Source organism: Martes martes (assembly GCF_963455335.1).
Source record: "Martes martes genome assembly, chromosome: 13".
In the NCBI taxonomy this organism is placed as follows: domain Eukaryota; kingdom Metazoa; phylum Chordata; class Mammalia; order Carnivora; family Mustelidae; genus Martes; species Martes martes.
This window is the reverse complement of record NC_137901.1, coordinates 25,122,843-25,150,319: the sequence shown is the minus strand read 5'-3', so window position 1 is coordinate 25,150,319 and position 27,477 is coordinate 25,122,843. Positions and strand designations below refer to the sequence as shown.

The 27,477-nt window shown below is 55.2% G+C and overlaps 1 protein-coding gene across 1 annotated transcript in view; it reads right to left on the bottom strand.

Annotated features, from left to right (window-relative positions):
- SMAD7 (SMAD family member 7) overlaps window positions 1–24,850 on the bottom strand; it is a 30,133-nt gene extending 5,283 nt beyond the window's left edge. Inside the window, exons 1-3 of the mRNA XM_080820867.1 lie at window positions 23,553–24,850; window positions 22,185–22,238; window positions 16,176–16,250 (exon numbers count right to left, since the gene is read on the bottom strand). Of these exons, the coding sequence (XP_080676993.1) occupies window positions 16,176–16,250; window positions 22,185–22,238; window positions 23,553–24,165 (742 nt within the window). The 5' untranslated portion in view covers window positions 24,166–24,850. The remainder of the gene's footprint in view (window positions 1–16,175; window positions 16,251–22,184; window positions 22,239–23,552) is intronic.
- Between the last annotated feature and the right edge of the window lie 2,627 nt (window positions 24,851–27,477).

The window sequence follows — 27,477 nt, the reverse complement described above, 5'->3', positions numbered from 1 at the left end:
GAAAAATGCTGAATCCGCCTAAAATTCCTTTAAGGTTGTTTTCCCCTCCCCTTCCTCATTTCCCTTAAAGCATAAAAACCTACCCCTTAAAAGGAAGGGGGGGGCTGCTGAGAAAGGAAAGGATTTTGCTTGTGTTTGCACTTGCATTAGGGAAGACCACTTACCAAGAAGCTCCCTGCCTCTTTACAAAGAGTTATTTAATTACCCTGGTCATGAATGAACAGTCCTGACCCTTCTAGAAGACTGGAGACTCATGAATGACTCGCACGCCCAGGGTTCTCAAAGGCAGTGGGTGACTAGACCCCAGAATTTTCCAAGGCGTGAGGACATGAAGAGAAATGGAGGGAGAGAGGACAGACCAAGCTCAGTGCCTCAATGGTACCATTTCTGGTCTCTTGCTTATGAAGTTGACCGTAAGGGCCAGAGAGGCAGGACTGTTCTAAAACACCCCGTGGTGCTCTGGGGACAGGGCACGGACAGGAGGCCACTGGTGCCCGGCTATGCCATACAGAGGAGTGCTGCTGCAGAAGGTCCCCGAGATTCTGGCCTTTCCAGACAGGAACACAGTGGGGAACCAGGCCAGTACAGACTGAGCCACAGCAGTGGGGCACACTGTGTTACCCGTGCCCAACTGCTGGGACACAGGGGACAGGAGTAAAACGTGGGCAAGGAGGGGTCTAACCCACTCTCCTCTCTGCAAGGCTCTTATAAAGAGGGTATCTCGAGGCACCTGGATGGCTCAGTTGGTGAAGCATCTGCCTTGGGATCAGCTCATGAGATCCCAGGGTTCTGGGATCAAGTCCCACATCAGGCTCAGCAGGTAGTCTGCTCTCTCAAATAAAATCTTTAAAAAAATAAAGAGAGACATCTCTGCCAAAAATCCCACAGTGGGTCAAGGCCTGTGTGCCCCCTCCCCAGCGGCCCAGCAGAGGGAGACTGGGCAGAAACAGCTGCTTTCATGCAGATGGCTAAGGGCAAGCAAAGGGCACACAGGGAGACACACAAGTTAAACCCAGCAACCCTGGAACGCAAACACGGCCACACCTCGCCTGCCACAGGTCCAGGGTCCTCCCTCCTCGGGACTCAGGCGCCACCAAAGGTTGCCTCATCCCGTCCTCCCCCCACCTCAGACATCTCAAAGGTTAACAGCACCCGTCAGCCCTGTTCCCCACCCTGGTCAGGAAACTGGCTGTCCCGAGAGCAACCAGCCCACTTTGGAGACAAGGACTGAGATAAGAGGGGCCATCTGTCCCATCTACTCTCAACCCAAACTCTCGCAATGAACAAGGAACCCTGCTGGGTCTACTGTCCAAGCCCCAAAGACTGAAACCTAAAGCAGCCATGGAGAAAACCCATTGGGTCTGAGCTCCACTCATGTTCTGGAGGGAACTCCCATCTGCCATGTTTACGACCTCGTCCAGAACACCAAAGATTCTGCCAGGGCTCCCTCTGATTCCTACAGACAACCCTGGAGTTTGGAACGTGTTACCCATAGGGGTTGAAACAAACTCCAAACACTTCCCAGTTAACCCTGAAAACGCTCAGACTCAGCCCATCACCACGAACCCCAAGTTCCCCCACCAAAGAGATCAGGAAATGGATTCTGGTTGGTAGAAGGCAGGACCGAGAAGGTTGGGCTGTTTCCAGACTCTGCAACAAGATCTCTTCATTGAGGTGGATGGGGGTGGCGGGGGGAGAGCACAGGAGGACCACAGGGTCTGCTTCAAAGGCCGGAGAACTTGCTCTGGGGTCCCTGTGGTCCAACCAGCTGGGATCCCCAAAAACTGGCCCCCGGGGAACTCGGACTGTGCGATACCCCCACACCCGGGGAACTCGGACTGTGCGATAACCCCACACACAGGGAACTCAGACTGTGCGATACCCCACACCCAGCTAGAGTCCGACACCCTTTCAGACCCCTCTCCCACAGCACCTTGGCAGTGACTTAAGCTCCCAGAGCTCCCAGGGCCAGCCTCACAGGGCTGTTGTGACAATCTGATACAAAGTGGCCAGGGGCCATGACCTGGCTTGTGCTATACATGCTGGTCTCATCTCTCAGACATCCTGCCTTGGGTTCTCCAACTTCTTGAAAACGCTTCCCAATGCTAGCCACCCCTTCTCCCCCCAGGGGAAAGAACGGTCTGGGTCATGCCCATACCTAATGAGCATTTACTACGTCCGGGCCCAGGTGGAAGGGATCACATGACGGTATGCGGTCGCATCCTATTAGTGTTTTTACGCTGTGGAAGGGGGGAAAGAGGCACCGATCACTTGCCCAACAGAGCTGGAACTCCGGGCCAGAACAGTGGCCGACGTGAGCCGCGGTGGGCTGCTACCTCTGACCTCTGACGTTCCTGGCCCTCTCCAAATACTGGAGGAAGAAAATTAAGTGTCCTTCAGAACACGCCTTGGAAACACGATGCCTACTTCCCATTTGACTTCACTACTTCCCTCTCAATGAGGACCCCGAGCGTGGGGTCCAGCTCCCCTGCACCAAGCGGGGGAAGGAACCGGGTTCTTTGCCAGCAAGCCGTTCTACGATCTTGGCCAAGTGGCTTGCCCTCCCAGAGGCTCAGTCTGACCCAACCCTAACTAATACAGAGGAGGCGAGGACACAACAGGTCCCCCCCTCCAGGCTCTCCAGTCTCTGGCTACACTCTTGTGATTCACAGAAGTGCCCCATCAGTATGAACACAGGTTCCATTTATTTTTACTACCTTCCGGAGAATAAGAAAATCACGCTGGGGAGCCTGGCACATTTTTGCATTTAATTTGCAACAATAAGACAAAACAAAATCAAAAGGGAAAAGAGATTTGAGCCAGATTTTGCTGTGTCCCTCTGTAAACTGGTTTCTTTTTAAACGTGGGGAGGTACAAGCTGTATGTGCTCTTTCGTCACTCACGGCTCTCAGGAAGAGGAGGATCCCCAAGGGGAGGGTCTCTGCCCGTATCACCACTATGCTTCCCAATGTCCACCCAGGCCTGGCCCCCTCAAGTTTCTCGCCCATCTCCTCTCTCCTCCTGCGAGCTCTTGAGCTCACCGGTCCGGCAGATCCTGCTTATCATCTAGGAGACTGAGACCTGACTGTGCCTTACGACCAGTTACTAAAGCTAAAATGGACTCCTCTACCCCCGACTCCCCCAACGGGCCCCACCCATGTTCCCCAAGGCCCCTCAAATGTCCAAGGCCAGCCCCCAGCCCAGGGGACCCTCCTAAGAGCAGTATCTGGCCAGCAGAGACTATAACGGAGGGCAGTGCCGGGCAGGGGAGGGAAGCCACACAAATCAAAAGCTCCCGTCTGTCTCGCCAGCCGGGCTGACACGGCTTCCTGTGGCCCAGCCTTCAGCCATGCAAATTATAGCGTGTACCCGGCTGCCTGCCTTCTGAGGAGGCCCGCTCTGCCCAGCTCCGACAGGACTCAGAGGAAGGGTGGGGACTCCCTGCCTGGCCAACTCCATTCATAATATTTACAGTAAATGGGCCTCTGGCTGTTGAGTGTGTACCCAGCCTCATCATTTCAAGTTCGAATCTCAAGACTATTCCCCTCCGTGGCGCACCCTGAAGTTCCCACCGTGACCCACCCTCCCCCTAGAAAGGGCATTCACCCACCTGCGTACACACAGCCCCCAGACCTGCACGGCACGTATCCACCATGGTACCAGGTAGGACCCCGGCCACACTCCCAGAAGACACAACAAGCGGGACCATCACCCAATAGGAAAATGTCCAAATCATTATCTCCAGGCTTACCCCCCCCAGCCTCCCTCCTCGAGAGAGACCAGAGATCCCCCCCGCCAAATTCCACATGTGGATTCCCTAGTGGGAAGGCATACATGAATCCAACCAAAAAATCATTTCTTAAACGAGCAGAAAGTCCCTCATCTTCTTCTCTGCACTGACCCCGTCTAAGTATGTGGGCTACATGTTCAAACTCCGTAAGCATCTTCATAAAAATGGATGCATACGTCAAAGGTTTTGAAGGACACGACTCCCAGAGGTACAGAACACTTCCCGCCTGGTTCTGCGGGTCTTGGGGCTTTTGCTGTGGGGCCCTTTAATAAAGCCCCATGCACAACGACCTCCAGTACCCCGAAAAGCAGCACAGTATTACAGGACCCAGACACGGGCCCTGCCCCTCCCATCCCCCACAAAGCTCCTGCTGGACTCCAGCTTTTCTAGAGGGTAGGAAAACCGTCGAAGACGTGGAAAAACACAGGGAGAAACAAAAGTCCTTTTCATCCCTCCCCTCCCCCAGCTCCCCTTGTTCCACAACAATTATGAAAACTGTTGGATGGGATGGCATTTTGAACATTTACTGCATTCCGGCCAATAAATTCCAATGCAGGATCCGATGGAAAAGCCTCCCTCTCCGGCCAGCTCCTGGCTCCCCGCCCCCATGCTCGCTCCCAGAGCCATCATTCCTCCTCTTTCTTTACAACCCAACACCGGGGCCTGGCCAGGCCCGGCCCGCACTGTACTCACAGGGAAAAACAACAGTACGACAGACTGGAGACAGTGTGCAGACTGGAAAAGTTAATCATTACTTCTGTCTACCTCTGTAATCTAATCTCTCTGGCTTTGACACACTGGCTGTTCAGCCACCCCAGCCCTTTCACCCCCAAAGCACCCAGGGCCTCCCAGGCCTGGGGGTGCCCGCCCCGTGAAAGAGGAATGAAGCCTCCCCCACCCTTGACTGCCATGGCGAGGCCCCCAGAACCCACCAGAAATCGCCCGCCGCTCTGTGCCGTGTGCCCCACGTTTCATAGGACTCTGGGCCTCCCATACATTTGGGTTCCAATCTGGCTTGTATTACTTGTGGAGAACCAGGCCGCCCGTCCCCCACCACCCCGGGACAGACTCGGCACCCCCACCCCTTGCGCTGGGGCTCCCCTTCAAAGCCATCTAGCTGCATCAGGGAGCATGAGGGCTGATCTGAGTCCCCCGCCCCACGCCACCAGTCCACAACAGACACACGGGCCAAGATGGCGCTGCCCTACGATGCTGCCCCAAAAACCAAACCCAGAGTTACCCCATGAGCCAGAAATCCCACTTCTGGATGTGTATCCAGAAGGGCCCTGAAGGTTAATGGCACACATGTTCACAGCATTTTTCACAACAGCCAGAAAGTGGAAGCAACACAAGTGCGTCCACTGAAGGATGAATGAAGGAAGATGTAGAGACACCTACACTAAGAAAGGACCGACACTGTGACGCAGGCTAGGACACGGACGAACCTTGAGGAGGTTCTGAGGTGTGCCATCAGCCAGCCACAGAACGTCACGTCACGTGTGGGATGACTGCACCCCTATGTGGTACCGAGCACAGTCAAATGCAGAGACCGAAGCAGAAGGGGGCTGCCCAGAGCCCGGGGTGGGAGGCCGGCTGGGGGGCTAGGGTTTTGAGGGGACAGTTTCAGTTTGGGAAAGAGAAGTGGTCCCGGAGAAGGACAGTGGGGGAGGCTGCCCGGCAAGGAGACGGACTCATGCTGCTGAGCTATGCACTTCAAAACGGTCACGATAGGAAATGTGGAGTGTATTTTGACCAAAAAGAAGTTGGAAGGGAGGGGCACCTGGGTGGCTCAGTGGGTTAAGCATCTGCCTTAAGCTCAGGTCATGATCCCAGGGTTCTGGGACTGAGCCCCCATCCCCCATTGAGCCCCGCATCAGGCTCCCTGCTTCTCCCTCACACTCCCCTTGCTTGTGTTCCCTCTCTTGCTGTCTTTAACAAACAAACAAACAAAAAAAGTTGAGAGGGAAAGGGAGAAAGAAGAAAGAAAAAGACACAAAACAGAAGGCCCCACCTCTTCTAATACTTTCCGGTGCTCCCCATTAACCTGGAGGCCTTATGTACAGGTGATTCACGGGTGGGCTTCCGCCCATCACAAGCATAAAGGCCCCCTGAAAATGCATGCAAATTTTGGTATGCATATGCATTTTTATGGGGAAGGATTCCTCAATTTTCACTCATTCTTGGGAGAATTTGCAAGCCAAGAAATGTGAAGAACTATAATGTTTTTTTATTCGAGCATTCAAGAGGCCATTATCTACCCACCACCTCAGCAACAGGGGGTCTCATTACCTCCCCTCAAAATCCAAGAACCAAAGACCACACAAATCACAGGATGCTTTGCAAGTTCTGCAAGGCGACTTGCTAGAGACCAGTCCAATCTCTTATTTTGCAGATGAGAAAAACTTGAGGCCCTGGAGGCCACCGGCAAGCAAAAAGCTCCACCTTCAGCCAGGAAAAGTCAGCCAGCCCCTAAGGACAGACACCTTGGGGGGGGGGACCTCTCCCTCCCATTGTCATTCTCCAAGGCCCCTCCCGGGACTCTTGCATGCCCCCCACCACAGGCCTCCTCCTCCAGGCAACACCCCACAGCGGGGGTCTTCACTGTGACCCCACTGAGCTGGAGATGGGGCCCATCTATTTTTAAGAGCTGAACTGTGCACCCAAGCTCGCAGAAGACTCAAATAGCTCTTTCGCTCTGGGTTACTGATTAATGAGGGGGAGGGGCCGTGCTGGCGAAGAGGCTGCCCTGGGGCTGGCAAGGTCCCCTAGCACCTTGAGACCCTTCCTGGCCCCCCCATTTCACTCTGCCTACTGTGCAAGGAGACACTTCCAACTTCATGAGGGCCTGTGGGAGCTGGGGCGGGGGGTGGGGGTGAACGGGACAGGGTGACAGGAGCCGCTTGTGACCTCTGAGCGGCAGACGCAGGAAGGTGCGTCCAGAGAGCCCAGTCATCGCCCGGCGTCATGTTGTTTCTGTTCCTGCTGAGCGGCCATCCCAAGTTCAAAGTAAAAAGGCAATTCTGAAATGAACAAACCCGAGAGCCACGAACAGTCCCTGGCCAGTGAACTGGCCTGTTTGCTGACAGGAACTCGACAAGATGAAACCGGAGTGGAGATCAGTTCTTTCCTTTTCTGCCCTGGATCAAACCCCACACCAAACCAGCTCTCGGACTGTTCCGGCCGGTGGGGTTCCACGGCAGAGCGAGAAGATCAATGGAGCGAGTGACCTCCACGAACGGAGCCCTCCGGTGGCCGGGGGCGGGGAGAGCGTGGAAACCAACGTGCTCTGGTCACTGCCTATTAGATCACCCCACACATCACCACCGAGGTGCGCCGGGACCCCCCCAACCCCCCCGCATGCTGCTGGCATCTCAGAAACGGCCTTGACCGGCAGATTTAAAATTAAAAAGCGCGAGATGCACCCCCAACTGGGTGCATTCAGAACCGGAGTTCTAAAAGGAAAGTCACGCTCTAGGGCGTTGAGATTGCCCCTGCCCTGTGGCTGTCCAGACATTAATACTATCTTCAGAGACATCAGTGTCTCTATGGACCTTTTCCCCCCACCCCGCCCCGGGGCTGTGGTCCCACAACCCAGCCAGGGCGCGGCTGGTCACCTCCCCTCCACACTGCACACCCAAGTACTATCTACTATCAGAGTCTGGATTATAACTGTACCTCCTAATGCCACTGCTGTTATCTTCGAAATCAAGGGGAGGATGGGGGAGGGGCTGGAGCGGGAGGAGACAGACCTCTGTTTATCCACCAGCTTTGTTTTATCTCAACTCTCTGCAGACCACACAACCAAAGCAGAGGCAAAAGCCATTGAGAGCAAAGCTCTGCCTACCCTGCGTGCTCAGACAATCCCTCCAGGGGCCCATCCCTGCACCTCTGCCTCGTCTTACAACACCTCACCCCACCGCCCGCCTCCAGAGCCCAAGGGTCCTGGCTCCTTCCGTCCTGTGGAAACCGCCTGAGAAGCTGCCCTCCATCTGTACTCCGGACAGATCCAAATCCCGTTCCAGAGCCCTCTACGCCTCACTGACCCAAAAACACCTCCAGGAAAAATTTCTACCAGGGGCCCCCAAACTGCATCCTCCACACCTCACGGGGCCTAGCACATAGTAGGTACTCAATAAATCATCACTGAACCAGAGACATGCTGGCTTCTCCTGAAGCAGCTGGGTACCCCCCACCCCACCCCAGCTTTACACCCGCCAGAGGGAGGTACAAGTGAACCTAGCTGGGAGGAGAACACGCCTTCCAGCCAGGGGTCAGCCAGAAAGGCCCAGGCCCCCCTCCCAGTGCCTGGTCGGGGTGGGAAGAGAGAAGCCCCTGTCCTCAGCGACTTCCCAGCCAGCTGCGGCAGATCCACAGAGAGGGGTTTCCAAGCCAGGCGCCAGCCCGGCAACCTCTGTGGGCACACCACCTGCCCACAGCATTCTGCCTTGGCGTCCTGCTCTGTTTGGACAAGTTCCGCTCACCGAGTGTTCTCAACAATACTCTTACACACCCCATGGCTCTTGTTGTGTTATGAAAACAAAATAATGCACGCTAAGGAAAAAAAGCTGGGGTGCGGGGCGAGTGAGTGGGGAGAGGAAGCATGGCACACATGAATCTCCTTCTGGTCTCCATCCTAAAGGGGGTCCCTTAGCAGCACGTGTTGCAGCACTGGCCTGTGTCATCCGAACAATGACATCATGGGGTGGGGTGGGGGACGACTCAGAAACCCACAGATGAGTAAATGGAAACTTGTGTTTTTATACCCAAGGACAATATCCCACCTACTTCTCCATACCGCATGGGACTGTGGCAAGCCCTCTTGCTGGGGGAAGCTTCTGGGTGACTGGTGGGCCCCATTACCCCCTTCCCCCACCACTCCTCAGTAGCACCCTAGAAGCGTCGTCTCAGAAGGTAAGGAATTCCTGGGGGTTGTGGGGGTGGACACGGGACTGGGCTCTGGCTGGAAAAACCAAGCCAGCCTTGACTCCCCACCTGCCCCATGCCAGGCACCCATGTTAGGGGAACGTGAGGCCGGGGTAGAGAGCTGCAGGCATGAGCAAATTCTTACCTCCTACCCCTGACCAAAAAAATAAGTTTTTTTTTTTTTTCCCTTTTGCAAGTTAAAACTGAGCTAATGACACTGGGTGGGGCTCCGTGTTGAGGACCTCAAGCAGCCAAACCAAAATTCACTTCCAGCCAAGAGCTGCTTGGCCCCACCATTTGGGGAAGGAAACTGAAAAAGTCATGAAAGATTCTTTAGTGAACCAGGAAATAAGGCTGCAGTTAACATTTCAACTGAAGGTGACCCTTCTGGTCAAATATTTTTTTTAATAATAAAAATAACATAAAGTTCTCAAACAGCTCCTTTCTTAAAGAAAATGGCCTAAAAGTCCTCGTGGGAGTAGAAGGAAGAAGGGGGGTTGAAAACCTGAAGAAACAACACAACAACAACAAAAAAATTCAGGGCTGGCCTCCTCTTAGCCATACCTTTCACGAACAACTTTTTTTCTGGAGTTCTTATAAAAGGAATGATGCAATTTCCTGTCTTATCCCAATATTTCCTGTTCGCTTACAAGGTGAAAGTTATCACTGTTTTAAACTGTCCTGAACTCCACAAAAAGCTCCTTTTTCCATCCAGGGCCCCCATTCCCAGCACAGAATCTCCCCACCTTAGAATGGAAACACCTTTTTTAGAGTCGGCTTCGTTAAAAAGTCTCCGATCTTTGTGTGGCAGACAAAATCTCCCGGATCACAACTTCCCCACTCCAGATCCCCAAGGACACCCCACAGGGAGACGTGGAAGGGGGTCGGGGGCAGCCCCAGCGTGTTTGGGTACAGCCGTCGCTGACAAAGTCAATGTTGCTTTCTTGGTATGTTAGCCACTAAATTGAGAACTGGACCTCAGCTGTTAATAATATCTTCCCGCTGAAAATAGCCCCGAGAGGAAGCCTCTCTGTGACAGTAGGCACCCGGCCAGACTCTGGGCTGGCCATTCAATCCCGCGCGAGGAAGATGGTAGGACCAGGAGTGACCTCCCAGTGGCTGTGATGTACAGTAACCTTTCACGAGGCTCCTGCAAAGGGAGGGCCCCCGGGGCAAGTCACCCGCCTCCCTCTGCAGCCCTGTAACCTCAGTGGGGATGTCACACAGACCAGGGGTCCCAGGCTTTGGGGGATGGGGACAGCCCCAGCATCGTACTTGGTTTCCAATCCCTGGGCTGGCCAGGCAGCAGGGAACCAGGCTGGGTAGACCTGGGGGGAAAATACTATCTGGGGCAGAGAGGAAACAAGGGCACTCACCTCCCTTGCAAAAAGGTCAGGCTCGGAAAGAACCACAGGGAACTTTCCTGCCTCTCATTTCTGCAACCCACATGGAAAAGGGAAGGTCAAAAAAAAAAAAAAAAAAGAGGGGCGCCTGGGTGGCTCAGTGGGTTAAAGCCTCTGCCTTCGGCTCAGGTCATGATCCCAGCATCCTGGGATCGAGCCCCGCATGGGGCTCTCTGCTCAGCAGGGAGCCTGCTTCCCCCTCTCTTTCTCTGCCTGCCTCTCTGCCTCCTTGTGATCCTCTGTCTGTCAAATAAATAAATAAAATCTTTAAAAAAAAAAAAAAAGAAAAGAAAAAAGAAAAAAGAAAAAAAAAACACTGAGAAGTGCCTGCTTCTCCCCACTTCTTCAGCGAGTTAAGAGTTAGAGAAGACAGGCCCATCCACGGGAGCCCCTAAACCCAGGAAACCTCAGAGGTGCTCTGGGAACAAGTGCTTCTCAACAGTAGCTCCCAGGTACCTAACACAAGTCTCTCCATGTTTATTCTCTGGAATCACTGTTCTTGATTATCCAAGTATCAGCATGCATTTAAAAGTGACCACAGGTCACTACTTTTAAAAACTGGGGTAGAATACATGGAACATAAAATGTACCGTTAGTGACAGAGTGCATTCCCAGAGTTATGTAAGCATCAGCAGTACGTTCATGGTTCCAGAACATTCTTTTCACCCCAAAAGGGAACTCTGTCCCACGGGCCACTTTTACAATCTCATTAACAAGGGCAGAATCAGCTGGAGGAAGGTGCAAAGTTAACACACCTTGTCAAGCTTCTCATCAAGCAAAAATCTTATCTGAGAAGAGGCTCATTCAGCGAGATACTCAAATTCTTCCCTAGAGAGAATGACACCTGCGTGGCCACCAGGAGAAGCCACCAGAGTCCGTCCCCCCACGCCCCTACCCCGCCGCAGGAACACAGATCCCTCTGTCCCTCGTCCCAGGGCTTCCTCAACTTGTCAGCACCTGGGGAGCTTCACATCCTGGAAGCCCACCCGCACACTGTGATGCAGAAGATCCCAGGGTGTCTAACATGCAGGAAAGTCTGGGACCACCACCCTAGGCCTCGTGTCCCCCCACCTGCTTTACAGTTGCCGCTGTGGGTTCCAAGCCCAGACTGAAGCGAACAGCTCAGCACGGCTGTCACCGCGCACTGGCAAGAGCCGGATTTCGGGACAGCGACAGTGACAGCAACAATAAATGCAAAGGAAGCCAAACTTGAGCATGACTTTGGCATTTCTTCCCTTTCCGTTGTCCTACTGGCTTGGAGCTTGCCACAGAGCCGCCCCCCTCCCCCAATAGGTCTAGAAGTCCACCCGGCTACAGCCAGGCTCTGCTAAGGAAAGCTCCAAGGAGGGCGGTGAGATTTCATGTGCTAGACTACAGCTGGACGTGACCCTGGAAACTGGCCCTCACCTGGCCCTCTCCCCCTTTGTTAGGAGGCCCTGTTCTGCCTTGGTGACAGAATGCAGGAGGCTGAAGCCCGTCTAGTTCTGGCCAGAAGAGCAGCCCAGATTTGCTCCAGAGAACTCTGTCTCCCTGCACTTAACCCTTGCCTGCCTACCTCATTCTTTCCCGGACAAAGGGGATTTCATGAATGAACCCTCATCCAGGGCTGAGAGCATGGCCCAGAGCGTTGCAGATGCCTGAGCTGCTGTCCAGAACTGGTCTTCACGGGGGAGTGGGTGTGCACCAGGTGAGCTGGTCCAGGCCAGAGTCATTACACTGGCATTTAGGGAGCTGTGGGCTGGGTCCTGAGAGATCCAGACTGTCTGGATCTGGCAGGTTAAATAAAGAGTGGGGTAGGTAAGGAGCTCACTCACAGTCCCATGTGCTGGTACAGCTGACTCCCCCCAGAGCCTGCTTGGATGAGCTCAGCCGTCCTTCTCCACCACCACCACCCCTGGCATTAGAGACCTCAGTGAAACCACAAGCTGCTTGTTCCCAGGCAGAGGAAGGAGACATGAAAAACAGATCGGCACCCAGGTCCAGATCCCCAGTGTGCCATCATCATTCCAAGCTGGACAGTAAGTAACTGTTCCCATGGAGCTGATGAACTTTGCTTAGAAACAAGATGGAATCATCTTTCCTAAGCTACTTGGTTTGAATCAAAGTTGACCATGGACTGAGCCAGAGCACATTTCCAGATTATATACAGCTAATTTTGAAGACTTCTTTCTCTGTAGCAATCACACACGCCAGCAGGGATCAGAGAGAAGGAAGAGACAAGTCCCAGGAGTGCCCACTGACCTAAGGACACTCCCATCACCCAGAAGTGGGAATGAGAAGCCATACATGCTGTGTGTTTGTTTGTTTGGGGTTTTTTTAAATACACGGTTCTTAAGGCCCTCCCCTGGGCTGGTGGGACCATGTCTCTCCGATAAGCATGACTCTGAACAGCCAAGAGTTGGGGCTCCGTCAACGCACTCCCAACCCCTCAAGACACCTCAGTACCCACATCAGCATTGCCCTCCACCTCCTTCCTTGAATTCCATGGTGGCATCTCTCTAGAAGTTTAAATAACTACAAATTGTTGGCCTCCAATCCTGGCCCCAACTAAGGCCAGCTCCAGACATGAGTACGTACAGAGAGGAGGACGGAGGTCGGGTCTACAGCTGAACAGCCCAGAACTTGCAGGTGAGAGAGACAGTGTTCCTCCAATCCACCCAGAACAGGACAGATGAGCTGAAGGAAAACTCCACAGGGAACTCCAGACAGAGACTGCAAAGATGGCAGCTTCTAGCACATGCTTTTGATTACCAGTGATACAGGCAAAGCTCTGGGAGCAAAATCCTCCTGCTTCCACCACCGGGCCAAACCTAGAAGCTTCCCCTCTGCATCAGACCTCTCCAAGGTGGGTCCTCCCCAGGCCAGGACCTGCTCCAACAGCAAGGGCCCACTCTGAAGCTCCATGCCTTTCAAAAGGCATTACACACACAACTGAACTCGGGGCTGCCAAATCAGGGCCCAGAACCAAACCACAAACAACTCCCCCACCCCCAAAGCACATATCCTCATGGAAAGGCTGCTCTGCCATCCACCTACCCCTTCCCAGAGGAAGGAACCCAGGCCTATCCCACAGCCTGCCTGGGGGCCCCTGCCTGCTTATGTGCCGGTGCACAGTCGTCTATCTGTACGTCTGCAGCACATACACGAACACGCACACACACAAAACCATGCACCAAGCAATCCATCTGTCTCAGAGAGCCGGCTGTCAGAAATGAAAGTACAATCTCCTGGAACCGAGTCCCAGCCTTCTAAAAATGTGCCGTTTTCCCAGACTGAGGAAACTCGCAGGGGTGGGGCGTGTTTCACTGCGAAGTCCCGAAGGCCTGGGCCCATCGCCTCCCCGGCCAGACCCAAGCTGCAAGGCTGGATTCCAAACGCAGGCAGTGGGCCTGCGCCCAGGGCTCCCAGCCACCCACTCCCCTTCCCCGCAGGAGAGGGAAGGGCCAGCCTCGGAGTCACCCCGGCAGTTCAGGAGGGGAATGCCTTTGAGCACACCCCCACCCCAACCTCCGAGGCACCACATTTTCACATGTGGCTGTTTTTTCTTTCCCTTCTTCCCTTGCCAAGAGAATCAAGCTCTGGCTCCCGCTCCCGACCTTCCTCCCACCCTAAACTGAGCCCCATTCATGAAGCCTGCTCTCAGCCAGGGCAGGACAGGAAGGAAAACAGCACACAGGGCCTGTGAAAGACACACTCACAGAGGTTATTTCAAGGGGGAGGAGGGGGCAGATCCTGGCGGCCGCTTTCACCGCTCCCCACCTTGACTGCCGCTTGCCCCCCCTTCCCGAAGCAGGCTCCCACCCTCCAGCCTCCTCTGACCCCTTCCCTTGGGCAGCCTCGTCCCACTTGGCCACGGGCCCTGCCCCATTCAGCCACGCCGCCACCACAGCCCCCACCAGCCTCATCCTCCAAGGTGGACACACCCAGGCCACCCCCCTCCCCTGATGGAAACATCAACTTGGGAAGGAGGAGGTTTGGGCTCCCTCCATCTGCAAAACCCTCATCCTGGACCCGGGCCATTAAATCATCTTTTAGGAGGCACTCTCGCTCCAAAGGGCATAGCTCCGGGCTTTCTCCGTGCCCATCACCTCCCCTCCTGACACCCCCAAACCACTGGGCACCAACCCAAAAACCAAGTTTCTTCAATTTCCCCACACAACACATTATTAATAAACTGCTCCAACTCTGAACGGAAAGAAGAAAGAGCTCAAACTTTGAAGCCTTGGGAATTAGTAAATTAAGAGCTAAAATTCAAAACAAATGCTCTTTCATGTGGGGGCCCCCTGGTCTTTTTCCTTTTGCAGTTTGGTTAAAACCATTGGATCCCTTCAGAGACAACCACTCCTCACTAGCAGCTCCTTAGTGATCTAAATGGTTCCAATTACCTTAGGGGGTAGTGATGGGGGCAGCAGTTAAGTCACTGTTTTACACACACACCCCCTCCCCGTTTGGGGAGGGCTTTGGGGACGTGAAGTCAGGCGCCCGCCCATCTCCGACGGGGCTGCCGGGGGCATGCTGTGCTGTCGTTTGGCTCTTGGGCCAAGGGAAGAGAAGCTCGGCCTGGTGTCGTCACTTCCTCCAGCAGAGGAGACAGACAAGATGTTATCAATGAGACAACCCTTCCGAAAAGCCCCCCCCCCCTTTCAAAAGCTACCACTTCCCTTGCTTATTTCATGTGGTTCGAAGGGGCTGGGGCTCCTCCCTACACGTTCAAGATCTAAAAAATAATCCCATCTAACAACATCCTGAGTGTGTTCTTTTGCCCAGACCCTCTCCTCTTCCTGGCCTTCTTTCTTTCAGGAACTTTCTCAGTCTTAGAAAGCAGAGAAGACGCAGTTCACGCGTTCCTGCAAGGGGCAAGTGTTCCCTGCTTCACCGCTGCGGTCCAGCCCCGTCCTCATGCCCGAAGCCCCGCCCCCTCTCCAAGTCCCCTCTCCTTCCTGCTCACTCCTCATTAGGAGCTTTGTGTAAACAAAACCCTCCTGTCCCAGACAACAGTCAGAGTAAATACTGCCCTGAAATAAAAACAAACAAGGGTCTTCCTAAAGGCGTCCTCCAAGCTCAGTTACCAGAGGAGAGCCTAGGAGGGTCTGGCCGGGATGAGCTGAGCATGACCGTGGCATGGAAGCAGCGCCTGACTCCCAGAAGTGACCTCACAGAAGGGGGTACACCACAGTCCCCCCTGGAGATAAATTCTACTGCTTCCATCCAAGCTGCCACGATCCTATACCAATGTCCCAAAGCAAGAAAGACAAATGCATGGAACTCTGTGGAATTCCGCCCCCCCCCCCCCAGTCTACTTTGCCTCTTGCTCTAGCGAGCTCTCAGAAAACCTAGTGACACCATACTGGGGTGCGAAAATCAGGTGTAAGCCGGATGTCTTTGGAAAAAGAGGAAAATGCTTCCCACTTACACTGCTAATGAGTTTCTCCAAGTTTATGACTCTCTTCTCCTGCCTCTCAGGGACAAGGATGCTGGGCTCCCCAACGCCCCTTCCTCAATCCTGTGACCCTCCAGCACGCCCATGGACCCTGAGGAAAAGCTTCCCTCCCAGGTAAGCCCTGTGAGGTCTACGGTCTGCAGGGCCTCCATCCTGTGGCTCCCGGGCGCAGATATGCACTAAGCTAGACCGGGAATGGAACCTTTCACAGAGGCATAGAGGACAGCTCCAAGTTCCAGAAAGGTGGATCCGTCCCTTTCAAACTGCTCCATGCACTAAGGACAAGTTGGAAAAAGATTTAAACCCATCAACTAATGAGACCCAAGTCAGCCAAGTGCGACCCCCCTGAGCCAGTAGCTTCTTTCACAATAACCAGGAAACAGAACCCCGCCAGCCCGCAGCTGGCCCCCACTTCCTCATCCACGGAGCAGGCACAGGGGACCACAGAATGACAAGCTCAGGGGCCCGAGTCAACACGGACGCATCCAGTTTAAGCACATACAATTGAGAATTAATCCCAGACCCGCGGGGACAGCAGCAGGCCACCCCCATTCCTCCAGCGTTCAGTCATTTCAAGAGGTCTTGAAACTGCCAGGACAAGTAAGAGAAAATGTCTCACCTGAAAGCCCCCCAGGGGCCAGATAATTCGTTCCCCCTGTTTCAGCGGAGGAAGGCACAGCATCTGGACAGTCCGCTGTGGATTTGAGAAGGAAAGGGAAATAAATAAATACGCAAATAAATAAAAACACCAAGATGAATTTTTAAGCACATTCTAAACAGCTTTAAAGAGAAACCACACATTCCAAGCAGCTGACTCCTGCTGCGACGCTGATTATTAACGGACTGCTCAGGCTTCGCTGCCCACGGCAAGACAGACCACAGCACCTTGTCACCCGTCTGGGCTCTGGGCAGCCAGTTAATGATTGGTCAAGTCAGGCTCCATCACAGACTGGCTGGAAATTTCTCTTTTATTGCAAATCCCCCATTGAGAAAACCAGGTAGTTCCCAAGGTCAAAGAACGCCTGGGTTCTGTTCTCAACCCCCACTGCGGTCTGCCTACCAGCTATCCCTCCATCAAGGGTGAAGACTCTTTGCTCAAATCCTGTGGCCTCTCTGCCACTCCCACAGACCAATCTCTCCCTCACCTTGTGAAAGACAGATTTCCCAGTTCTTTACGACTTTTTCAAGACTGCCCTTGGGCTGAAAATCTTTTTTTTTAAATCTTATTTATTCGAGGGCCACATGGAAAAGCAGGCTCCCTGCCCCACGCCTCGCTGAGCAGGGAGTCCAACGTGGGGCTCGATCCCAGGACCCTGGGATCATGACCCAAGCCAAAGGCAGACGCTTAACCAACTGAGCCACCCAGACCCCAGCTTTTCCCTTTTCAATTGACGTATTTAAGTAGTATGGGAAAGCGTACACATCTCAGAAGAACCCCGTGAATCCTACTCGTGTACACACCTGCGTAAAGCCACCACCACCAGATCAGGACAGAGAACATCTCAAGGCTCCCAGCCAGAGGGGAAATGTTCTACCTCCTTCCAGGGCTGGTCCAAACTCCTCGTCTCTGGAAACCTTCCCGGGCAGCCCCAGACCTGTAAGGCTCCCCCTTCCCTGTCCTCAGCTCCCATAAAATCTTCCTGGCACCCAGCACTTGGGAGTTCCCTTCTGCCGTCTTTCCTGATCGTTTACCTTCAGATCCCGCCTGTCCTAGCTAGACTAGAAGCTTCTCTTCAACATCTGTCACCCTCGGGTGCTCAGCACAGTGACCTGAATGTTCACGAGGATCATTAATGACAATTCTACCTGAGAAACAGACTCGACAGCCTCCCTCCAAGCAAATAACCAAAAAATAATGCCTCCGAACCACAACTAATTATGCCCATGAAACAAAGATACACACAAGACCCTGTAAGCTCTGTCACGCACCACTGCCAATGCCAAACTTCCAGAGAGCCCTAAAAAAAGGCTGGCTCAGGAAAGAGGCTTGCTTCCTGGTGTCACCCAAGCACACAATTCCAGCCCCCCAACCACCCCAGGTGACCAGCAGCATGTCCCCGGGGTGTGTCCTAACCAGCTTCCCACTGGATCCACTTGGCCAGATGGGCCAATAGAAGCCAAAGTCAAGAGCAGCCCGGAGGCAAAGAGCCCATCAGCAGTCTCTGTTCCCCCCTCAAAAAAGAGGTGGGGGGCTGAGCAGGGCTTACACAGGACCCCAAAACCACCAACTCTGGGTTTCTCCCACCTGCCCTTCCAACTACTAATCCCAGGACCCTCCCCTCCCTTCCCAAACGTCCCTGCATTTCTTTGTGGCTGGAAGAACAACTTTTCAAAAATTCTCACCAGGGGAAGGGGGAGCGCAGGCCCCGCAGCGGTGGGCAGGGGAGAGAGAAAAGACTGCGTGTAATCTCGTTTTATCAGGGTGAAGTGTAATTCCTAACAGGAATATACAGTTTTACAGGATACACTTAATCAAATGCAAAACAATAGGGGGAGCAGGAAATGGAGCTGCTTGTTAACTGGTGGAGACCCTGCTCTTTCTAAACTACTTTGATGGCCTTCACCATGTTCTAGAGATAGGCCCTACCTACCCACAAGCGGAAGACACACCTCCCCCACCCCCGATAAAGATGACAACTGATCCACGGCCACGGCCCCCTGCCCTCCTTCAGCTTTGGGCTGGCTGAGTCCCAGGGGCCAAGTTGTTTCAAAGGAGGAGCCCAGCATCTCAGGGCAGAGCTGGGACCACATTCAGGGTGTCAGCCCGGCTCAGATCAAAGGTAAGCCAGCTCGGCACCGACAACCACAAGCGTTTTTATGAAATGGTGCTCTGCCCTTCTACAGAGCCTTTGATCTCAGGAGGGATTTACAAACATTAATTAGGCCTCCCTACCACCCCTGTGAAGTAGCAAAGTATACCTGTTCGACCCGCACCCGGGTAAACTGAGGCGTCCCTGACAGTCCAAGGGGCCACCCAGTGAGCTGGGCCATGCCCAAGAGTTCGGTGCTCATCTCGCCCTTCCCACAGCTCCCCATCCCCAGGCATACCCCCCCCCCCCCACAGGCGGACAGTCCCAGCATCCAGCCTGGCTTCGAGCTACACAGCTGAGCTACACAGCCAGGTGCTCATAGCTCGTACAGGTCCAAGAGGCCACACACCTCCATCCCTCACCCACTAAAAAGCTCCAGCAAGACAGACCTCCAAAGTTAGTGTCGAGGTCTCCGCCCTGTGTCACCGTTCTCCAGAGCCCAGGCTGCACACACACACAGAAGTTCTAGGCCATTCCTGGCTCTCATCCATCGTTAAACATTATCAAGCACCCAGTAAGTGCTGGGTTTTCTGGGAGGAAAAGACAGTCCTTAAAAGACGCAAACCTGGGGACCAGGCAAGGAACAAGCTGTTCAGAGGGGGGTACAAGGTGAGGGAGCTGGAGATCCAACTTCTCTCACCAAGAGAATGGTTCCTGGAGAGCCTGGATGTTCTGTCAACTTAGTTCTGAGCTTCTTAAGGGGCACCAGAGCCAGAGGAGCTCCAACCCCACTCCCCGCCAACCACATCTGTACCCTCAATGTACCACCTCTGCCCCCAACCACAAGCCCCATGAACCCTGGGGACAGCACAATCCACGGCATCAGAATCATTCACATTTTTAGACAGGCACATCACCAGGCATGTAGAATGAATGAATGAACCAGTTAATGAGCCAATGAATGAATCATTTAACTCTTCACTCTTTGATCATCTAGATTTAAAGAGGTTCAGAAAAGTTAAAAGGCATGCGTTAAGAAGTAAAAACAGGGCTAGATCCCAGACTTCCCAACTACGCTTTGGAGGCCTGATCCACCCAGTGGGTACCGATCACCTGGGTCCCCAGCCTACTCAAGTGGTGTCTCCAGCAAGGACCCCCTCCCACCAGTCAAGCCGTCTGCACCATCAGATACAATACGGAGGACACAGGGAGCGGAGCCCACAGAGCACTCCCCTCAGCAGCGCCAGCCCATACACCAACTACTACTCTGAAACAGCACATCCTTATTATCCCTTGTGGGAAGGGAGGGAGTCTTCTTGACTTCAAATAGCCCCAAGTCCCAGCCATCTTGCCCCTAGGTTCACTTAATGTCTAACTCTTTCCCGGAAAATCCTGCTGGTTTGGGACCACCCGGCACCCACATCTAGAAGCTACCCCAGGATGGCTTGAACCACAGCAAAATAGGAGCTCCCAGCTTTAAGCCCTGGAGTTCCTCCAAAGGCCGCAGAGGTACCAGGCCCCAAGGCCTCTCTTCCCAAGCTGGAGACTTCCAAGAAGGGATTCTCTTAGCTGTGCGACTGGCTAAAATTTTAACAGTTGTCCATTGTAAAACCTTGCAACTGGTTCTCACCTAATCACCTAAGACCAAAAATCCAGCCTAGAGCTCAGACGCTTAGGAACACAAGCAGCTGATCTCAATTCCCCAGCCAAGTATTCTCCTCCCGTGTGCAAAGTGAAGACAAAAACCTGGGGCAGCATCACATCTGTGTGTGTGACTTCAAGGCCCGGGTCCCTGCCCTATCTCCAGCCCCACCATTCCCAGACCTGGCTGCCCGCCAGGGTATGAAGATAATTCTTGGGGGGGCGGGGGGTGAGTGGTTTTGCCCCTTACCACCTCCGGTCCCTACACAACAGCTCCTTTTTTCTTTTTTTTTGTTTTGTTTTGTTTTAAACAAAACGTTTTTGGGTGAGTAACCAGCTTGTTTGAGTTTCCGATTGGCAGGCTAATCACTTCCTACTGGCTGATCTTGAAAACTTTTCTCCCCCTTGGAAATGGCACACTCCTGTCTTTGTGGCTTCTCTGTTTACACACATTTTGCTACCTAATGTCAACACTTGCTAATGAATAAATCTATCACTCCACTCACAGAAAATGAGGTCCTGTCCCTGACAAGGACTGCCTGCATCCCATGAACGGATTTATCCTCATGTCCCTGCAGGAGACCCAAGACAACGACACCCTCCCTTTCTATGCTTTCAGGTTTCCACAAGCATTTATCGACCCCTAGTAATCTTTACTCCTGGGGCCAAGGTGAACGGTCTCTCTCTCCTATAAGGAACCCCTCCAGATGGGAAGGATGCAGAAGTTAAAACCAGAACAGGGCAGAGATGGCCCCTTGCAGGACGAACCTCACGAACACTAGGTCTCGATGTCAAAGCCCAGCCAAGCTACGTTCTAGAACGGAGCTTTGTGGTGATGTTTGTTACAAATACACAGAGCCGGTTATCTCCTCATTAATGACCATTTATCTGGTGTTTTGTAAATCGAAAGCAAAATATCACGGGCTTTGCAGGCAGTGGTTAGCCCAGCACCAGGCAGGCAGCAACGCCTCCCGACTTCAGGGAGCGGAGGAGTCCCGGGAGGGCTGGCTGCAGAGCACGGGCTTCGGTTACACCGTTCATTAAAGTATTTAATTTATGACAACGCCCCAGCAAAACTTTTAATTAGTGGGGGGAAAGGCCCAACAGCCAAAACTCATGAGGCGGAAGGACTTGTGGAATTCCAAGAGAGAACTGGGGCCCAACCCTTCATGTCTCCTGCGCCCAGAACCTTGGCAAAACAAAAATGTCACAAGGGTTGCAGTTTTCAGGTACCGGGACACGGGCCTGAAGGCCCAGGTTATACACAGTCCCTGCTTTTCAGGGGGTGACTCCCTCCCCCCCCTCACCGTGCAAGAAGGGGCTCGAGGACACTGGGGCCCATCCCTGTTGGCACTCCCGAGCCCCCGTTTCGCTGCCCCGCTGCCCCCTGGCAGTGTGTGCCCCACAGGGTGAGCCCCTGCCCAGTCAGCCAGCAGCTGAAAGCAGACGACCGCAATGGGGCTGGTGCCAGTCTCAAATGGGCTTCCGCTCTGGCCCCACGCCACCCAGTGACAAAGCAACAGGCAGGCAGAGCTATGCTGAAAACTTGTGTAGTCCCAAGAATTCTGAGAAAACCCAGGGACGAAGTGACTTCCAGGTGTCCTCTGCTTCTGTCGCCTTTACTTGTTTTTGTTTTGTTTTGTTTTATTTTAGAGAGGAAAGGTGTCCCAACCTACTGGCACAGAGACATAGTAACAGAAACATCATTTCCCTGATAAAACATCTCTATTGGCCAGGTAGGAAGGCTTGTTTACAGATTTTCTAACCTCTTACTTTCAACCAAAGCCTTCCCTGCACCTTTGAAATAGTCTTCCCTCTCCTCAAATTATCCGTTCTTCTCACTGACTCTTGGCGCTCACAAGGTCTGCATTTTCCCAGCAACCTGTCCTATTTGGCGCTGGAGACACTCTGCGTGGATCAAATTCCACGTGTTAAAGCTGAGCCAACACTGGTGAGAGTGAAAATACATTAAAAAAAGAAAAAAGGAACACAACGTAAAGAACGCCTTTGCAAAAAAGAAAATCGAGATAGATATTCATTCTCTCTCTCTCACACACACACCCCAGCCACAACAAAAACAGAAAAATCCACCAAACTTCCAACAGAGGAAGCCCAGAATCACCTCGGGGCAAGCCCAGCGCCTCCCCAGAGCCGCTGCCTCGGCAGAACGATCCGCGGTCTAGAGGCTCCATGTCTAACTTAAGATAGGAAGGGTATTTTTAAAATCATCCACTCACCAGTTGGTTTGAGAAAATCCATCGGGTATCTGGAGTAAGGAGGAGGGGGAGACTCTGGAATTAAAAAAGTAAGAGAAAATAAAGGCCGAGCCATGAGAGAGAGAGATAGAAACTTATGATAACAGAGGCATTCTTTCAGCCCAACTGTTTGTCTTAGCTGTGGGGGTTGGAGGCAGGGCCGCGAGGCGGTGATTGCCTTGATATTTAGCTGTCAGATAAACAAAAGAGGCCGCCTGGCGCCAGCCTCGGCGCTCCGCTCCTCCACGTCTGCAGCCGCCCCGCCGCCGCGCTCCGCCGGCCCGGCTGGAAAGCACCGGCTCGGCCCGGGCCGCGCACTTCACAGTTCACGGGGCGGGGAAGGGGACAAAGCCCCCTCCCCGTCCCCGACCCCGCCCGCCCGCCGGGGGTTGCAATTCACCCCCGCGACCCCCGCCCCCGCCGTACACGCGCGCAGAAAACTCGGGGATCCCCTTTCCCAGCCCACCCGGGAGACGCGCCCCAAGTGCGCTGGCGAACTTGGGAGGATCTGCGGGAGCCCGAGGCACATCCCCCGCCGCGCACAGAGACGTGGAGAAACGGGAAGCGGTGGAAAAGGCTGAAGGAGGCTGGGGTCTCAGAAGGGAGGCCCAGGCCCCCGGCGCAGTTAAGGGGCGGCAGAGGCTCGGAGGAGCTGGGGACAGACCACCCTACAGTCGATTCTCTGCTTTACTGTACTGGAAGAAACGAAAAAGCTGGGGATACCCAACTTCTGACCACTGGCTCTTTTCCATCCTGGCTGGCGGACTTGAGAGTGAGAAACCCAGCTGGGCCTCCCATCCTAACCCCCTCTGCCCCAAGACCCCAGGGCTGCGCGGCCAAGGAGGATCCCGACGTAACTCTCCTTATTTACTAAACACAGAGACTTCCAGCCCCTACCACTCGTTTCTCCCAACCTTCCTTGGCGGGCTTGGCCAGAATCCAACTCGGCCACACACCTCAACGCTTTTCCGGGTGCACGGGAGGCTTGACCCCCACTTCTCTCTGCACCCCCTAGCTGATGTGGAAATGAAGGCAACTCATTTTTAACCTCGTGCCTGGGAAAAATGTGCCTGGGCAATGCCCACAACCCACCTAGGGGCAACAGAGGAGAAAAACCTGGAAGGGAATACCCAGGGAATGCCCTTGCAATTTCCCCATGTCCTGTCTCTACTTTTGTCCCCAAAATCTTCCCAGGAGAGAATGTACATCGCCCCCCTCATCGCGCGCGCGCGCGCGCACACACACACACACACACACACAGACAAGCCCCGGGGGGGTTAGGGGGTTCTTCCACGACTTGAGCGCCAGCGGAAGGGAAAGGGAGGGGGTGCGCGCAGATCAACTTCTTACCTAGTTCGCAGAGTCGGCTAAGGTGATGAGGGTTGCAGCACACCAGCTCGGGGTTGATCTTCCCGTAAGATTCACAGCAACACAGCCTCTTGACTTCCGAGGAATGCCTGAGATCCGGCCACCTGAACACTTTGCACAGCAGGAGGGGGAGCGAGTAGGACGAGGGCGGCTGCGCGAGCTGCGAGCCGGCGGGCGCCCCCAGGCCCAGCCTGCAGTCCAGGCGGCCGGGCAGCAGGAGGCACGCGGTGCGCGTACCGCCGCGGGACTCCACGGCCTGGAGCAGCAGCTCCAACTGCCGTTCCTTCAGTTTCTTGAGCACCGAGTGCGTGAGCGCCTTCAGATCCGCCTCGGCGCCCCCGGCCGCGCCGGCGCCCGTGGCTGGGGGGTGGGGATGGTGGTGACCTTTGGCACCTCGGACCGCCTTGCCCAGGCAGCAGCCAGCCCTGCCCGCGCCGCCGCCACCGGCCCCATGTGCCCGGCCGTCCGTCGCCCCTTCTCCCCGCAGCTCGCCTCCTCCTCCGCCTCCCCCCGCGCCCTCCTCCCCGTCCTCGCCGCCGGGCGCACGGCTCCTCCAGAGACGCCGGACGAGCGCAGATCGTTTGGTCCTGAACATGCGGGGCGAGGAGGCGAGGAGAAAAGTCGTTTGCCGGCTAAGGAGCGAACATGACCTCCGCACACCATGAAGAATTCGGGCGCCGAGTTGGGGCAGCAGGCGCAGGCGATAGCAGCAGCAGCAGGGGCCCGGGCAGGAGCGGCGGCGGCCCGAGGGGCGCTCCGTGGCATGCGCCAGTCTCCCGGAGGCCGGGGCGCGCGCGGGGGCCCGGGGGCGCCCGCCGGGGCTCGGGGGCCTGCGCTCTGGCTGCCCCACCCCGCGCGGCCCGCGCCGTGCGCGGCTCTCGGGCTCCGGAGCACCCCGGAGGAACGCGGCCGCCGCTTCCCTGGGGGCGGCGAAGCCTACCCCGGTCGGCGCCTCCCAAAAAAGAGGCCCCCCCGCAGCGGCTCCCGAGAGTCGGGCTCGCCAGCCTCGGCTTCCTACATGGAAGATCCGCGGGGGCAAAAAACGAAAGGCGTTCGGCTGGGCTGCTGGAGGGAAGAAAAAGCCTCTTTCCCCCTTGCTAAGCAACTTAATTTGGGGGTGGGGAGAACAGGCAATTAAAAAAAAAAAAAAGCAGGCACGCGATTTATTTTTTTCCTCTATATCCTTAGTAACCGGATCTCCTCGAATTCCGTGCACACGAAGACTCGGGGGAGGGGGCCGAGTGGACTTCACCCCGCATGAGATGTCTGGCGAAATAGGAAGGCTCTCAAAAATCTAAGAACCAAATATGCAAAGCCCAAAATGAAAAACACCACCTCCTCGCACCCCCGGAGGTCTGGGGGCGTCCGGCTGGAGCTAAGGTTTAAAAAAAGAAATGTTTACAAAGTAGAACAAGACGTTTGAGGGGTGGAAAAAAACGTATCCACGAGTTACATCCCCCTTTTTTCCTTGCAGAGCCCCGCTGATCTTCCTCTCCTTTTCTTCTGCCAAGAAAAAAAAATCGTATATTTTTTTAATCCACAGAAAGCTCTGGCTAGGCTGCTTCAATCCGCGGCATCTGGGTGTTTCAGGGGAGTCTGGTCTTTCCTCCTGCGCTCCCGGGGGCCCCGGTCCTCGGCGGGGACTTCCTCGGGGCTGGCGGGGGCGCAGGGGCAGAAGATGCTGCTGCTGCGGCGGCGGCGGCGGCGGCGGCTGCGCCCGGCGGGGCTGACAGCGCGGGGGAGGGCGGCGCGGCGGCGGCGGCGGCGGGCCCCTGGCGGGTCGCGCGCTCTCGCCCTCCTGGGCGCAAGCTGTTCACTGACGCGGGGGCCGCCGGCGCCCCCTCCCGTAGCCGCGCCTGGCCGCCGGGACTCCCCGCAGGAGCTGCTCGCCCCGACCCGGCTGCGGCGGCAAGGAGGCCCGGGTGTCCTCACGCCGCCTCCTCCACCGAGACTCTCCTCGTCGCGCCCGGGAGCCTCCTTGTCCCCCGTCCGCCCTCTCCTGGCGCTCGGTCCTTCTGCCGCCGCCGGGGGCTCGCCGCGCCCCAGTCAGGGTCTCCGGGGCCGGACGCTCGGCAGCTCGGCGCCGGCGGGCTGGCTCTGTCTCGGGCAGCTCTCTCCCGCGCGGCGAGCGTACCGAGCACGGCGCCCGGCTGGCTCGACTGGCGCGGCTCGGGGACAGGGTGCTCCGTGCGCCGAGCGAGTGAGCGAGTGTGCCCGCGGCTCGCCGCCTCCCGCAGGGCCTCCCGCCCCCGCCCCCTTCCCTCCCCCTTCCTCCCCCTTCGCTCCCCCGCCCCCAGCCGCCGCCACCGCCGCCGCCTCCTCCCCGCCCCCCGCTCCCCCCACCTCGGGCCCTCTGCTCTGCTGGTTCCACTGCGCAGTGGCGCGCCCGGCTCCGGCCTCGTCACGTGGCCGTCTAGACACCCTGTCGCTTTAAAAAAAAAAAAAAAGCGATTGTGTTTCGCAAACAACAGATCGGGTTTCTAAAAGCTATTTCGCCCCCCCACCCCCCCGCCACCGCCACCCCCTCCCCGGTCTGCAGAAGGGGGACCATGGTGGGGGGGGGTAAAGGTGGGGAGCCTTGCAGCTCCCAGAATCGATTAGCCCTGGCAGGATCAGAGGAGAAACGGGAAGACCCGACAGCACCGAGCGGGCTTCGCTGGCGGGTTTTGGAGCGGAACGAACCGGTCGGTGACCCGATTTAGACCCAGCCCGGGGAGCTTCGCGGTGGCTGTCCCGCGCGCGCTCGCCGTAGCGCTTCATTCATTCGTTTTGTTTTAAAGGCCCTGGCGGTGGATCCCCTGGCCGCGCGGGAGGGAAGGGGGAGGAGAGTGCTGTCTCCGTTTAGAAGACATTTACACCGGACTGGACCCAGGCCCTGGGAAGTGTGCGCTGAAGGGAACAGCCGGGCTGCCGAGGGCGGGGAGGCGGCGCGAAAGTGACCTCAGCGGCGGCCGCGCGCTCCCTCCCGCCCTCTCCCGCTCCGGGCTCGGGTTTCTAGGACTGCCTGGAGAAGTGTGTCTTGTGCACAGCTCTGGAATGCATTTGGCAGGCTGACGGGCTGCGAGGGGCAGCATCCTGGCGGGAGAAGGGGCGGGGGCGGGGGGGGGGGCGCTCTCCGGCCGGCCGCCGGCAGGTTTCCTCCGGAGCCCGGAAGACCTCCGGCACCCCGCCTCCCGGCGCGGGAAGGTTACCTTTCCTAGCCGACCTGCCTGGGGCATGCATATGCATGCAGGGCCTGTTTCTGAGCCCTTCTCGGCCCCGAAGCTTTCAAGGTGCTTAGGGTCATAGAGTTTATCGCCTGACCCCACGTTCGGGAGAAGCACAGACCCAGCTGGCAGGTTACTGCAAGGAAATGGGTAAGGCCTCGGAACGCACAGGACCAAAATGCGTTTATTTCGTGAAAGCTGATGGTACTGAGAAGCGAAATGATTTAAATATACACACATCACTATTGACGAGGCCACTAGTTGGCATGGTGATCTAACCTCTCAAATTATTCAGTGAAATAAAAATTTTTTAAAGTCATTTACAATTGTACTATCAGGACAATAATAAAACTCATGGGGATGAGATGAACGACGAATCTTTATAAAAGGTAAAACGTACTATTTTCATTATCCCAGCTAAATTATACGTTCTTAGAAGGAAAAGGGATAGATAAATCTTAGCTTTACAGACCCTTCCCGTCCAACAACTTCAGAGGCCCATGATTTACCGTACATCCTTAGTAAACATTTAGGAATCAATTCAGGACAACCCAGAGGAGCATTTGGATCACTCCCCCCAAATCTAACAAAAGCACCTTTGGAGGTAAAAATGTGAGAGAAAATCAGCAACATTGATTACACGATCATCTCCAGGGAAGGGAGTCCTGGAGCTTATTCACGGCTGCAGAAATGTATGTAGG